Source organism: Haemaphysalis longicornis, unplaced genomic scaffold (assembly GCF_048455015.1).
Source record: "Haemaphysalis longicornis isolate Haplotype H1 unplaced genomic scaffold, Haemaphysalis longicornis Haplotype H1 scaffold_6, whole genome shotgun sequence".
In the NCBI taxonomy this organism is placed as follows: Eukaryota; Metazoa; Arthropoda; class Arachnida; order Ixodida; family Ixodidae; genus Haemaphysalis; species Haemaphysalis longicornis.
This window is the reverse complement of record NW_027526407.1, coordinates 34,481,162-34,496,486: the sequence shown is the minus strand read 5'-3', so window position 1 is coordinate 34,496,486 and position 15,325 is coordinate 34,481,162. Positions and strand designations below refer to the sequence as shown.

The following is a 15,325-nucleotide window of genomic DNA, read 5'->3' as shown; positions in this document are numbered from 1 at the left end:
CTTTGTACTTAGGTTTACTTTGTTTTGCTTGTAAAGTCGAAAAGGGAAGACTTCGTTTGCTAGGTGTTTATAGAGTTTATATTCAGTTTTATTGCGATGCGTTGGATTCAGATGCACAACAATGACTGATTATTGAACCGGAAGCGGGCCGCAAAGACTGTCCGTATATTTCTGCGATGTTTCTTTTGGCATGTTTAATAAATTGAGTTTCTAATGGTGATATCTCTTCTTGGACAAGAGACTTTTAATGGAAGCCACGGCTGCGTGCAACATAATATTTCCATGGTAAAGCTATCTACCTTGCGCACACACCAGGGGTCGGTTTTACCTTACAACGATTGCACGCACAAGCTAGTCAGTGTAAATAAGGGAACACGTCATTCTGTGAACTTTTAGAGGAATGCGAAGCATGTACCAGCGGTTGCACACTGATCGCTGGAGGCTTACTAATTTCAGTATATTATTATCGTATACAACAAACAACTAATTTACAAGTATATTTACAAACAACAATACTTACAGATTTTGTTCCATTTCCGTCCCATGATGTGTACACTCATTTTTAAATAAAAGTGTTTTCTTCCCCAGTTGTGAATCCCCTCATACTGTGCATCACTGCGTCGTAATGGGCTGATACCATTGTGGGTTTAACACAGCCTTAGCATTTACGTTCTTACTTTCGTACTTACGATTGTAGGTCCGCGTCATCACCGATGACCGCCTGACTCAACTAATCCCAGTTACAGTGGCACATTTTTGTGAACCTGGCTACAGTCAATAATATTAGTGTAGTGACTTCAGTTTTTGTACATCCATGAAAATTTTACCGCTGTGATAACACCCTGACTTAATCTATTTCGTGTCATTCTGGCCAAAACAAGGCAATTGACAACTTGGCTGGAATGGTCAAAAATGTCTTTCGGTATTACCAAAAAACTATTCAAAAATACATAAAGTATGGCTGCACCCACAACTCCACTAGAAAACCTTAGGTATAGCATTTTTCTAAACGAGAACAAGCATTTAAGAAAAGTAATAAATAATGAAGGGTCCAAAATGGCCAAGCTGTGTTTGCCTTCTCGTAGCATAACGATAGCGCGAGTGTGGCCACCTGTCGCATTTCTTTAAACTCTAGAAAAATGGACATAAATGGCGTGTGGGTCATGACACGGCTGAAAAATTAGCATTATCACAAAAAGAAAGTCCACTTCATTTCTTTGTTTCCATATGTTCCATTTAAAGAGATTAAGTTCCCGAGTGCTAAGCTATGCCGTTGGCAAATAGGGCGCTCAGGAAAAAACAAAAATGACAGATACAAAAAAGAATACCCACTAAGTTTTTTTGGATGTCTGCCAGGTCGGGTGCCCGGGTGCCCTGCAAAGACAAGAGCCATAAAGAAAAATTTTGGAACCTCCGCAGCAAAGCCACAGCACTTTTTTTCAGCTGTAGAGTTACGGCAAAAATAGCTGCCGCAAAAGAATTCGCACGGCCAATTTCGCCCTCGTGCGAAATTCGCAGAGACCGTTTATCTTCCTTCCAGGGGAGGCCTTACTCCGCTTCTGTTAAGTTACAGTGGTAGCAAGTGTTATATTCCCACTCCTCAGAAATCAGGTACAACATAAATGGTAGTTTCGCTCCAAAGTGGACCAACACAGGCAAAAAGCTTGCAGTAGGCTTGGGCCTATCTTATAAAAAAACTGTATGCTGAAGTAGTCATTTGCCGGTAAATCAAAATAATGTAGCAGGCTGAAGATCAGCACTTCGGCGTATGGGTTTCTACAGGGGATTTTAAAATACAGTTTTTCTGTAATGCGACAAAGCTGTTGAAAAAATTTATGACCCCAAGTTTCCCCACCCAGAACCAGATATGGAAGCTGTATGTGTGTTTTGACATAAAGAACGCACCGATCGCTTGCTATTGTAATTTGTTTCGGAGGGTGTTTGTTTGCATGATGTTATAAGGAAGCATTGTTATAGAGGCAATGTTCGGCCTGGTAGAGAGAGTACAATTAGGAAGGGGTGGTAAATCCCGATGTAAGTTTTATTAGACACAAAGAAAAGGAAGAAAATAATTTAATTCCGTTTGTTAGTAATGTTTACGAAATCACTGACTGAGCTACACTCCGAGCATAAGAAGCACGTACGAGGGAGCAAAACAATATTTTTGTTTTTTACACTCAGAATATTAGGAAAGAAATCTACCCATTCAGGCTTCCAACGCTATGCATCCTGAAAGCTTAGCGGTGAAAATTTGTGAGAAACTTAAATCAATGGCTTACATGTAGTAAAGGTAAAAAAATACAGAAGCTATGCTGTTTTCATTACCGCCTAAAATATTTGTTGTAGATAAACAAAATCACTTAATAATACTCGGATGCAAACTCACGAAGTGCGCATTTCATTATAGGTAATGAGTAAAGCACCAACAGGCTTATGAGTTATGATAAAAATTTGTGCTCGCCCAAAGCGCCCGGCTATTTATGGTGCAAAGGTTTTTTCTTGAAAAATTATACTGGCGTCTGCAGGACGTGATAATAATAATGTGCGATTGCTTGCTGTGTTCATCGTGAAATTGCGTCCACTGTTAACCTTATCAAGCAGTGGTAGAGGCTAAAAAGGAGGGCACGCAGTTGGGCCCCCAAAGAAAGAGGAAGCGGTGTGTCATTGAAATAAAAATGTACCCCTTGTAGCGTAAAAACCAGAGCGAAAGATAGACTGTACTCCTAAAGAACTAAAAAACTAAAACGAAGAAACATGGCTCAATAGTTTCAGGAATGGCGCCACAAAAACCACAAGTCTGAATTTAATCACCACCAGCCAAAGGCGCTGAACTGGCTGAAGCACACAGGTCAAATTACAGTACTTTGTGCCACAGTCATAATATTTATGATTGGTATGTGATTATGTTTAGCTCCGGGATGACATTTAACCACAACATCAACCAGGAACACAACTGTCGTCGTACCAGGTTTAACTGTGTTTCGCTTAAGCTCTTTGCATATTCGCCTCCAGATTAGTAACCTAAGAACAAAAATTCGCATTTAACGGCCAGAGAGAAGACCACAGGAATACAAAACTCTTTCAAACCGAGTTTTTACATACCAAATTACAAGCACCGGATTCAACCTTACAGCCGCGTAGATAGCGCCGAAACATTTATGGTCACAGCTCCCATTCAATTAGGAGAAAAATGAATTTCTCTATGCTAGATATTCTTTCCGGGAAAAATACGCGTATACCCATTCGAAGGGTAAGCTAAAATGAAAAATAAAGACCTAGTTTGAAAAGTTATCCATGCCAGATCTGAGACCTACATATCACCCCTCCAACACTGCACAATCCGAAACACTTCTGGACCCAAAGTTCTGCTCAGATACTCTTCATACAACTGCGGGTTCAAAAGTTGTGGGGTGATTTCCACGCTCTGGAATTGACCCTGAATGAACTGCAACTAATTTTAAAGGTGCGGTCCGCCAACCTCCGCCGTCGTGTTCATGCCTCAAATTCTCTGCTTTGCTTTATTGCCTTTGCCAATTATCCGAAAGTCGCTGAGGGTCCACCACTCATTTTATATCTTCTTTGGCTTGCTCCTCTGTGAAGTGTTCGTTGGAAAGGTTTCTGCTGCTAAATATCAAGCGTTGCCTCATACCCTCCGAACGTAAGGGGCGAAACTGCGCCTCAAGGCACCTGTTTTTTATCAACGGCTGTCCGCCGATATTTGTTTCAAAGTGGAATAGCAAACTCGGCGCACCAAACACGTATAATTTATGGAAAATATTACAGGGGCCTTGTGCAAAAACTGAGATTTTTTCCGGCTAAGAAAAGGCGGTTAGATCACGTGTCTAATTTGTCACAATGTACGGTACAGTGATCACACATAGGTAACTATCTAAGGAGAAGTGATGTACACTTGTCCGCAAACACTCTAAGGAATTTATAAGGAAAGTTCAAAAATAAAGACAGTGATTTGGTGAGCACGTATTCTTAAGCGCAAATTTGTTTCTATGGAAGTCTACATTTTGAGCCCAGAAGGTTTGCGTAATTACACAAATGTTCGCGCCCGAATTATTGAAAGACAAAGTTTTAATTAAACTTACTGTGTCTCTGTTATTTTACACTACTGAGCACGTACGTTTATTGTGTGACTGCTTACGATCCGAGCAGGTGCGCTTGCGGTTTCTTCGCAGTCACTCTAGCGGATCTCCAGTGCCTTCTCTTGCCTGTTGGGCATATCTAATAAAGCAGCACACGTGGCATTCTGCACAGGAGCTATACCCACTAATGGCACATGGTGGACGATGATGTAGTGTTTGAAGACGTGGCCCAAATTGCCCGATGTAACATTATAGAAGTTTTGGATGGCAGCACAAATAGGGCCTTGTTGCATCCCTGGAAACTCATTGTGATTTCTACAATTGAACAATAGCTGACTCACTTGAAGCGAGGCCTGTTCCCGCACCTTCTCCTCCAGGTCCAGCTGCTGAGCCTGTTGCTCCAGAGCCGTTGCTGCCTGTTTGGGTGGGACTTCCGCCCATGGATAAGCCTGAGTAAATTAAGCATTTAAACTTTATGGCAGCTAAATCATGCTGGCAAATACGCAGAAGCAAAAAATAAGGTTAATATGTTTGATCAATGCAGGCCCATCCACCTTGCATTCACCGGAATTCATACTTGGGCCAAAGGTTCAGAGTTAGCAAAGGCACGCCCAGTATAAAAATCCCCGGATACAATATTCTTGGGGAAATTTCTGGTTTGGTAGTGTCTCGCAGTGCGGAAAACTATTTGGGCATGTGAGTATGGGGTTCACTTCTATTTACAAACACACGACAAAGCTTTGGCAATATGAGTACGCAAAGAAGACATTAGCGTTATTGTCGAAACTGGGGTTATCGCAGGTTTTACAATTTCTCGTAATGCTGAAGAAAAGTGACTGAAACAACATTTGATTATGCGGCTTACACGGAAAGTGCAATTTATTGTACTGAAATCGCTTGAAACCACTTTTGTCAATGGATGTGGTGTGACGAATTTGACGGGTGGCTTGATTGTGGCCTAGTTGATTGTGGCCTAGCTTGATCGTGGCCTAGTTTCGGCCTAGAAAGCAGCTTTGATTGTTGTACAAGCTGAAGTGGAAGTGCTGGGACAGTGCATATTGGTTATCTTCAGCTGTGCCTTACGTTCTTAGTTTACCAGGGTGAGTTATGCACAAAGTTGTGGCGAAGTCATCGAGGTACACATCTAGGATTCGATGTTATCAATCATGTGCAGCTATTCTTGATGTGGTTTTTAGAATAAATTACGTGCTACTTCTTTCTGCAGTAACAGGGAAGGCGAACGCTCCTTGCGCACCCAGTTACGCTGTCTGTATGATCTGAACCTATCTACATTTAGTTGCTTCGTTGGATTCATAGTAAAGAAGCACAGCGCTGAACTGTGCCCGCCAAAGCAGTCAAGCCGGGCGATTTTGGTTGTACTGGCGCGCACGCACTCAGCTTCGCGCCAGTACAACCAAAATCGCCTAGCTTGACTGACTTAACGTCGCAAACGCTGATGTGAGTAGACCAGCTGCCTGGCATTTCCTAATCGCAAGGCTAAGCTTCATAGAATTTTGGAGAGCCAGAAGATCGAATCGTGTTCGCGCGCGAACTCTAGCTGGCGCTCCCTACGGGAGGCTTCTTTCTCCTGTGAGCGTGAGACTTCACCCAGTTTCCTAGCACTAGGGAAACGAGTTCCCAGCGCACTAGTCAATAAAAGCGCACTCGTCTGAACCATGTCTTGTACGCGCGCCCTTCGAATGGCGGACTCCACTCCTACTCTACTTGACTCCACCCACCTACTCTCGGCGCTTGCTCTGATACGCGCATTGTTTCCGCCCACTTGCGGTACATGTGCTTGGATCTTGCTCTCGTTCTCAATAGTCTACGCCCTCTGCACATCCCTGGAACCGCTTTACCACGCGTCATCGCATGAAAGCCTGTACCATAAACAGCTTTGCCAGGGAAAGAACAACCTTGAGTGAATTCTCCCTTCCCTGCAGGGTTTCAAGGGCTATGTGGAAAGGTCTCGTGGTGAAAAAGACGTAGAATAAATTGTGCTGTTAATAAACAGGCAAGCACTGTCAATAAGATTTTTGTCAGGTTTCCCGCCCTCACGCTGCGGCCGAGTTTTCTGAGAGAAAACATATTTAGTCGAAATCCCGAACGCTTCGGATGGCCTAGTGCTATTGGTGGGCGCTTATAAATAAATAAATAAACAAATAAATACATAAATAAATTATATAACTAAATAAATAAATAAATAAATAATCAGTCGAACGCAAAAACTGATGAAGATTACTGTGCGTGCTGAGATTTTGTGTATCTGTTTCAGTGATAAACAGGCCCAAATTATATTAGTATTTTTCTGTCCGATCGATGAAAGGGTATTGGAACATTCGTGCCACACTCCGGTTCTTGTGTCTGGTTAAAGCAAATTTAAACTGACACAAGAGCTTAACTTAAACTGACATCGTCCCTTACCTCAGCTTGACTACTACAGATAGTTTTACAGAAAAATAACGCCATTTATGCTCCATATGCTCTCTAACAATTTATGCCAAAATTCACAGACCTATGTTCTCGTTCAAACAAATTCACAATGCAGCAGTTAATGCTCCAGAGTTTGATCAGTGCGTACCTGGTCCTGCGGCACCACCAGGCGATGGGAAGCCCGAACTTCCTGGCCCAGCTTGGCTTTCGAAAGGAGGTACAGCGCCACTCCCACTAGATTGGCTTGGAAAGGGTTCGGCTCCTACAGCATTTCCCCCTATGCCTGCGGTGCTTGGTGGCCCATTGGTTGCCGAAGGCGGACGGAGTCCTTCGACATGAAAAGCGATAAAATTCGATAAAGTGTTAAAAGGTATTTGCCCCGTTATTCACAAATGTTAACATAACTTTGCAAAAGGATTCCAAATTTCCTAGTTGTCAAAACGTTGTTTCCGGGATAAGCGCTGTTTTTCGAGAGAGAGCGCAAAAAAGGGACACAGTTAGCATAGCTTTACCACGTTGAAGATTTCGCTGTCGAAATTACCAGTTCCATAATCCCTAGATGGCGTGCCTTGTAACCACAGGTGCCGAATCAGTAAGTTCTGTGTTACTAGCACTCTTAAAACCGATCATCCTCATGTACAAGACCGAAAAAAGAACAGTTTGCTTCCTCTCGTGTTAGCAAGAGCTGGTCGGTTTCGCCGCTTGAGAAACCTGTTGTACCCCTTCCTTCACGTGACGAATTAACGACATTCCAAGAAATAATTTCTCATTATAAGCTCGGTCGCAAGATCTATCCAGCGGCGGATAAACAGCTCAGCAAAAAAGAGGAAGTTATGTGGAGGAAATTGGAAACCGGGGTGTTTCCGAACCCTCAACTATACAGCAAATGGCATCCGGAAGTCTTTAATTCTAAGTGCACTCACTGCAATAGCATTGCGGACCTAGCCCACATGGTCTGGACATGCCCTTTCTATAACGACCCGAACAGAAATGTGGAATCCTGGGAGATCGTATTACTCAAACATAAAGCAGAAGAGCAACGCAAAGTCATCGGTCTGGCCCTGACCGCCGCCGAATCCCAAGGGATTCCGGCCGACTGTTAGGGGGTGAACGGGGGCTAATGCCCTCTCCCTCGTCATTTTAGACGGGTGCAAATAAAAGTTAATTCTCTCTCTCTCTCTCTCTGCCAGAATTATCCAAATGTGTGCAACATGAGATATCCAAATGTGTGCAATGCGCCAGAAATATGCAAGTGCTTGAAATATCAAAATTTCTCGAAACAGCCAAAATAAATTTGTGACGGCAATAAAAAGTCAGAAATCCTGAATAGTTGAGCGAAAATACGTTGCTTTGCAGTACAGCTCCTATTTCTGCTCGGCTGCGGCATGAGGACCGTGACCAACACTGGTACTCTGAATGATTCCTTCACTAGATCCTCTATTGGAGAATATCCTTGAAAGAGATTTCCCCACGCATAAGCGTTGCGGAATCCTCCCCTCAGCTGAGTGGAGGGAGCTAATGGAGTGGCGGAGGGACTCAGAATATGGCCCGAATAAATTTACATAGTAACCACCTTTTGATATCGTACGGCAATAGAAATTTTACCACTACCGCCCCGCCACCCCGGTTGTTGGGTGCAGAAACGAAGAAGTTGAAGTGAGGAGGTGAGAGCTGGGTGAAGACGAAGATGTTCACTGAACGCTGGTACCAATGGTATGCTAACTCATTGTGGGCAGAGGTTCGCCCTATAAATACTATATGCAATACTGTACCGACCCCGAACTTTTATTTTCAACGTTACGATCCCAAAACGCAACATCCATAGCAAAACTTTCAGTAGATACAGAATTACGGCAATACTGAATTCATACGGAGTATTCATTACCGAGGCGTAACGAATGCAGATATTTTTCCAAAAACAAAAGAAACGAATTATCAGTCAGAATTAAAACGTTTGACAACTTTTTGTGTTACTGCCTTAATTAAACGCGATACACGGCACCATATATTTTGGTATACTCAGTAATTACGGAAATCTCATACGAACCACGATTATGCGTTCCTCGCTGTCAAAGAGATGAAACCGAAAACCGAGTCGAAACACTTAAGCGTAATACTGAGCCATATTATCATGTGTTGCTTGCATATATTCCTCGTTTTATTAGGGCGTTGTGTCAGCAAAAACAAATTTCGTATTCTCATAATTACGTATGTACGGAACGTTTCAGGAGGGACGCACAGCTAGTGGGTTATTTTCCCCGACTCTCCTCCTTTACAAATCCGATGTGGATTGTACAACTCGGCGAAGTAAGCTACACTCTATGCCTGCCCTCGGCCTAAATGATGTTTTGCATTCCAACTGCCTGAGGCTTACTCTCTGAACCTAATGCCACCATTTGTGCGCAAACGACTCACATCGTGCCCGTGTTTTGCGAGTTTTTTGGGGTACTGGTCTCTGTGAAGAGCCATACGACCCGCTCTGCAATTTCTACAGTATTTTTACCTCTATCGGCTATAGAACCGAAACAAGAAGGTATTTCCATGTGAGTGAAGCGTTGTTCAAATAGACCTCCGAAGTCTTGGAGGGTTCGTACCCGATTCACTAGACTCATTACTTACCTTCGTATACCAAAAAGTGACCTCTACCAATTCCCTGAAGACACTTTTGGCATTTAAATCCGCCAAAAAACTAATCTTTGGGTTCACCTGCTCTGAAGCAGTGAGAGACAGCATATAATGTTGGCCTGTTATCCCATTATTTTGAGTACTGTAGCTACGAGAGCATGTTGGATTTCCGGTTCACTCTTAAAAGTTTTCTTCAAAGTATATTTTTTTTTCATCTTAATCTGAGGTGAAAGTTGCGATCAGTTGGGGTTTGTTGATTTGATTTCTTTCTGATTTATATCGTGAACCTTGTTGTTGGTAATGAAGCTTGGACGGTGAGTTTTGAAGACTGGACGACCGGCGCCTTATATCGCATCGGCAAGGGCACATCAGTGCATACACGTAAAGTCATTGTAGATGCTCAACGAACAATGTAATCTTTGCAAGCAGCAAATACTTCATTGTTCGGTGTGTGCGTTGAGTTTAGTCAATTGTCCCGCACAGACAAAGCTATTTCATTAGTGGAATACTGATTGTAGCGGAGATTATCACCGTAGAAAAGGAGCTTTAAGGTATCTCCTGCACAATCAATTCCCCGGTGAAGGGGATAAACTGTAAATATATGGCAGAGGTGTTGAAACGTACAGTCGCTAGAGCTCAGGTGGATCACATGATCAAACTAAGCGGCTTTCTTATGATTTTAAAAATAACGCAGCAGTTTATAAGTTGATAGCAACAATCGGTCCGTTTCCCCCAAGCAGTTACAGTCATCCGAAGCCTTGACGTCTACTGAGGATGCCCAGTATCTTGAGCGCTCGGCTAGAGGACTTGCGGTTCGGTTTTCTTCTCCTTGTAATGCCGCCTTAGAAGTCCTCCGGAAGCGGGTGATTTTGTGCGGGACTCATCCTTGGATCTGACGGAGGTCAGGTCTGTCCCATGATCAACGGGCCGAGACATGATGGCGTGGTTCTTGGTGCTATTAAATTTTTGAAAACCACTTCTATTGAATGAATGTATTGAATGTAATAAACTGCTTCTATTAAATGTAATTAATTCATTTCTGAAGTCTTGATGGATTCCGCCAATCTGAAAAGTGCCTAAAATATTTCTGCTGCAAACAAGCCAGTTGAGCATTTCGATTTAAACTACCCAGGGCGATCGCTATGACTTCTAACACAATCAAATTAATGGAGCGGATGGTTTTTAACGGCTCGCCTCTTTGATGCACGACAGGCAAGTACCTAGTCCTTCTCAGATTAGTTTCAGGCGGGGACGTTCTAGAATGCTCATGTAGACATGGAATCGAGTATTCGCTCAGCTAAAAAAAATTCGTGCGAAGGAAAGCTTGACATCAACCACAATGCAGCCGGACGGCTATAGAGAAAAGCTATACAGCTTCCTTAGAAAAACTTTCCTTCGCGGAGAATTACTCCAACTTGGTGATTTTTCCTAAATCTGGTCTGTTAGAGAAAAAATAGTGTCGGCATTAGTGACCTTAAAGGCAGCTAAAAAGCTTGTGACAATGTCGATTATAGGATCTCGCTAATGGGAATCGGAGATTTTGAAAGCGAAATTGAGGAGAACGTGGCCATTACGGCCAGGCTGGCGTGACGTTCCAGCGGCCAGCAGACCCAGCCGGCGGGCGAGCGGTAGCACGGGGCCGGCCGACCGGGGCAAACCTGAGCGAAACGCCTCGCCCTGGCCATAGTCCTTGGAGGAACGCGCCCAGCGAAGATCGACAGGTTCTCCTGGCCCGCCGTAGGAAACAACGCAGGGCAGGCCGCCTATGTCCATTTCGCTTCATGACCGTTTGCGCCATCAGATGGCATGTGCACCGTCGCTTGTAACGGAGCTATTTTGCACACTTGTTACTATTTAACCAAAAAAGGCATTTTACGGGGCTACCAGTCATGTCACAGTTGGTTTGGTGGTACGTACTGTTCGTTCAAACTAAACTGGGCACAGGTGAAATTTAAGTGCAGTTGGCCTTTTTTTATTGGTACTGTATGATCAGAATTTTCGGTTATTTACGTCTTCTTGTGCCATGAAAATAGAAATTTAGGTTGAATTCACCTATTTTTTTCTATTGAACGACTCCCTCAGCTTTATGATCAAAACAACAAAATTTATATACGAAATTCTCCGTGACTACACACCTCCCCATTCCCGAATCTGTGTGCGCTTTTTAACTGATTCACAATGCAACAATTCATTCTTCAATATGTCATAAATGAGTACCTTGTCCTCGGAAACCACCAGGAAAGCCGGAGAGCGGACTGCCTGCCCCATTTTCACCACCAAAATTTGCAGGTCCATTGCCCATAGATTGTTCCGGAAAAAGTCCGCCTGCTTCACTGGGTCCCCCTATTCTCCCGGGACTGGGTGGCCCATTGCCTATCGTTGATGGCCCGAAACCTGTGACGCGGAAAAACCAAGAATATTAGAGAAGTTGTTCAGGAATAAATTCACCTCTATATTCGCAGACATTGCTACAGCTTTGCAGAGAATACAAAATCTACATCGGGGCACTTAAGTCTCCTGACGTGCTTTGACGGCAAAAGCATGGGCGGTACTTAACAACACCTTCTTTACTGTTACCTCAGATTCGATTACCGTAAAATCCCGAGAGATAGCCCACCTAAGATCGAGAGCAAATTGAGTGAAAATATGACGTGGGCTAACTTTTGGTGTGCAGAAAAAAAGATGAGAAATGTATCGCAGCCAAAGAGCGAACACGCGTTTATTAGCACTGTATTCATTCGTCGTCAAAACCGTCGAACGAGCCGTCGCTCTCACTGTCAAACAAAAGGTCGACCACCTCCTCACGCACGGAGTTGGACGTGGTTGGCAGGCAGCAGAAGGAGGGATCGCCGAAACGAGCCGCTCATGAAGCTCTGAGTCTTCTTATCCATCGAGGGCTGTTGATATACCGCACCTTTTCAGGTTCCTGTGACCTGTGACCTGTTATTTCACCCTACCCACGCTAGCTAACCTCGTTTCCCCGGGCGTCATCACCGGCTGGGATGATGCTATTGTCAGGGGTGGGTTATCTTTCGGTGTTTTTGAAAAAATTAGAAAATTGTGCCAAAGATAGGGGTGGGTTATCTTTCGGGGGTGGGGCATCTCTCGGGATATTACGGTATGATACTTCGCTTACGTTGTTTGGTGTTTTGGCGGTAATCATTTCGACCAGCTTCTTTTGGGCTACCTCGTGTGCGCGTCTCTATCTTCAGTGTCATTTCTTCGTCATAAAAAGGCGATTTATGTAAGCAAGCAGCTAACAGTGTCGTGAGCTGCTAGTGTGCGCCCCTTTAACTCACGCGCCATGACCTTCAGTTTCACGCGTTGCGCACTAATCTACAACTTTACGTATCCAGTTCATATTGTTGGGAATTTTCTGAAGTGGGTGCATTATCCCCTCAAAGCTCACGGTTCCTCGACAATACACAGAGCGGGTATATGCCATGGAGAAATGAACACCACATCTTGTTCATTCGCTGGCAAGGGGCAGAAATACCTTGACCCGATTTCTGCAGTTTCGGTGTCAAGTTGGACCACCCGATTGCATCTTTGTGTCAACTATTCTTTTGAGCCCAGGTTTCGGTGTGGAACATGTCATAGGCATGTACAGCCACCTACTTTAACCAAATCTTCTGATCGTTAAGCGGAGGAGCTTCTATATGGCGTTTATAGTACTTTGAAGAAACCAATTGACTGCTTGTTTCAATGAACTGTTTTGTGTCTGTTTCTTAGATTCTTAGTTCCTTTCCTTTATGCTGCTTCCCAAACAGCTGCCGCATATTCTGTGATTGCCGTTGATAGGTTGTCATTTAGCAGTCTGCAATATCTTCAATCTCCTTGTATACAAGCGGATATTGTTTTGAAGGTTTATTTCAAAAAATTCCGTCCTGGCTTTGACTGAATTCATGCGAGGTTTCTTACTTTTCCCGAGCTTCCTCCTCTCTCTTTTGGGATTCAGCCTTACCTTGCATCTAACCATCCCATGGTGGCTGCTGCAAATCGTACTTATCCCGTCTACGTCTTTCACGATACAAGGGTAGTCACTTAAAATGAAGCAAATTTCGTTTTTGTTGCACCATCTCGACTTTCGCATGCCCATTTTCTATTCTTTGTTTTGAAGAAGAATGTGTTCATCAACCGCAGGTGTTTTCTCTCGCAAATCCCACAAGTGTATCCTCTTGAGTGTTGCGATTGTCGATTCCACGATTGCAAATTCTCAAAATAAACTTTCTCCCATTGGCTTCTTACCGACTTTTGTGTTATTCCCTCATTGCAATCCTGAACTGTGCTGTTTTCTTCATTTGTAATTCCGCACACTCAGCTTCATCATTGTAGCTAGTTGTTGGTGGGTTGCCCAGTACTATCTTTAACTTGTATCGCTTTTATATCTATATATATATATATATATATATATATATATATATATATATAGCGAATCAGAAAATGGGAATAGCGGGGCTCCGTGAAATAGGACAGAAAATAAGGGTTGGCAGTCAATAAAACCTCGGAAAGCAAAGGGGAGGTTGTGGTGGGTCATAGAAAGAGATGTAGAATTTTATGAGTCGAAAAGAAAGTGGTGAAAAAATGCCCGCCGGGTGGGATCCGAACCCACGACCTCCAGAATACCGGTCTGGTGCGACAACCACTACGCTACCGGCGGGGCTGTTTCCCCAGCACCCGGCGGGCATTTTTTCACCATTTTCTTTTCGACTAAAAAAATTCTTCATCTCCTTCTATGACCCACCACAACCTCCACTTTGCTTTCCGAGGTTTTCTTACTCTGCCAACCCTTATTTTCTGTCCTATTTCACGGAGTCCCTCATTTCCCATTTTCGGATTCGCTACATGCTCAGCGAGGGCCTCTGTTCTGGCAGTCTTGGTGCCAAAGGAAGCTTAAGAGGGTTCAACGCTGGTCGACCACTCTCGACATGTCGTAGACACTCGATTCACGGCCCGGGGGTTGAAAAGAAGGTCCCCTTCACCCCGAGTAGTCCGAGTGGCGCTGGCTACCACCCCCAAGTGCAGGAAACAAAAATACCTTAACATAAATACCCGAGAAAGTGCTGGGGAAACAGCCCCGCCGGTAGCGTAGTGGTTATCGCACCAGACCGGTATTCTGGAGGTCGTCGGTTCGGATCCCACCTGGCGGGCATTTTTTCACCACTTTCTTTTCGACTCAAAAAATTCTACATCTCTTTCTATGACCCACCACAACCTCCCCTTTGCTTTCCGAGGTTTTCTTGACTGCCAACCCTTATGTATATATATATATATGTATATATATAGCGCATCAGAATAGGAAATGAGGCGCTCGTTGAAAATAAGACAGAAATAAGTGTTGGCAGTCAAGAAAACCTCGGAAAGCAAAGGGGAGGTTGTGGTGGGTCATAGAAAGAGATGAAGAATTTTTTGAGTCGAAAAGAAAGTGGTGAAAAAATGCCCGCCGGGTGGGATTCGAACCGACGACATCCGGAATACGGGTCTGGTGCGATAACCACTACGCTACAGGTGGGGGTATTTTTCCCCTTCACTTTCTGGGGTATTTATGTCAATGTAATTTTTTCTTCCTGTGCTTGGGGGTGGTAGCCAGCGCCACTCCGACTTCTCGGGGTGAAGGGGACCTTCTTTTCAACCCCCGGGCCGTGACTCGAGTGTCTACGACATGTCGAGAGTGGTCGACCAGCGTTGAACCCTCTTAACCTTCCTTTGGCACCAAGACTGCCAGAACAGAGGCCCTCGCTAAGCATGTAGCGAATCATAAAATGGGAAATGAGGGTCTCCGTGAAATAAGACAGAAAATAATGGTTGGCAGTCAAGAAAACCTCGGAAAGCGAGGGGGAGGTTGTGGTGGGTCATAGAAAGAGATGAAGAATTTTTCGAGTCGAAAAGAAAGTGGTGAAAAAATGCCCGCCGGGTGGGATCCGAACCGACGACCTCCAGAATACCGGTCTGGTGCGACAACCACTACGCTACCGGCGGGGCTGTTTCCCCAGCACCCGGCGGGCATTTTTTCACCATTTTCTTTTCGACTCAAAAAATTCTTCATCTCCTTCTATGACCCACCACAACCTCCCCTTTGCTTTCCGAGGTTTTCTTGACTGCCAACCCTTATTTTCTGTCCTATTTCACGGAGCCCCTCATTTCCCATTTTCGGATTCGCTACATGCTCAGCG

The 15,325-nt window shown here is 44.1% G+C and overlaps 1 protein-coding gene across 2 annotated transcripts in view; it reads right to left on the bottom strand.

Annotated features, from left to right (window-relative positions):
- LOC144141484 (uncharacterized) overlaps positions 1 to 15,325 on the bottom strand; it is a 94,648-nt gene that overhangs the window by 41,324 nt on the left and 37,999 nt on the right. The window contains exons 6-9 of one of the 2 annotated variants that reach the window (XM_077673039.1): positions 11,370 to 11,546; positions 6,676 to 6,855; positions 4,436 to 4,543; positions 1,333 to 1,374 (exon numbers count right to left, since the gene is read on the bottom strand). In XM_077673039.1, the coding sequence (XP_077529165.1) occupies positions 1,333 to 1,374; positions 4,436 to 4,543; positions 6,676 to 6,855; positions 11,370 to 11,546 (507 nt within the window). The remainder of the gene's footprint in view (positions 1 to 1,332; positions 1,375 to 4,435; positions 4,544 to 6,675; positions 6,856 to 11,369; positions 11,547 to 15,325) is intronic. The other variant, XM_077673040.1, reaches the window with a different exon arrangement.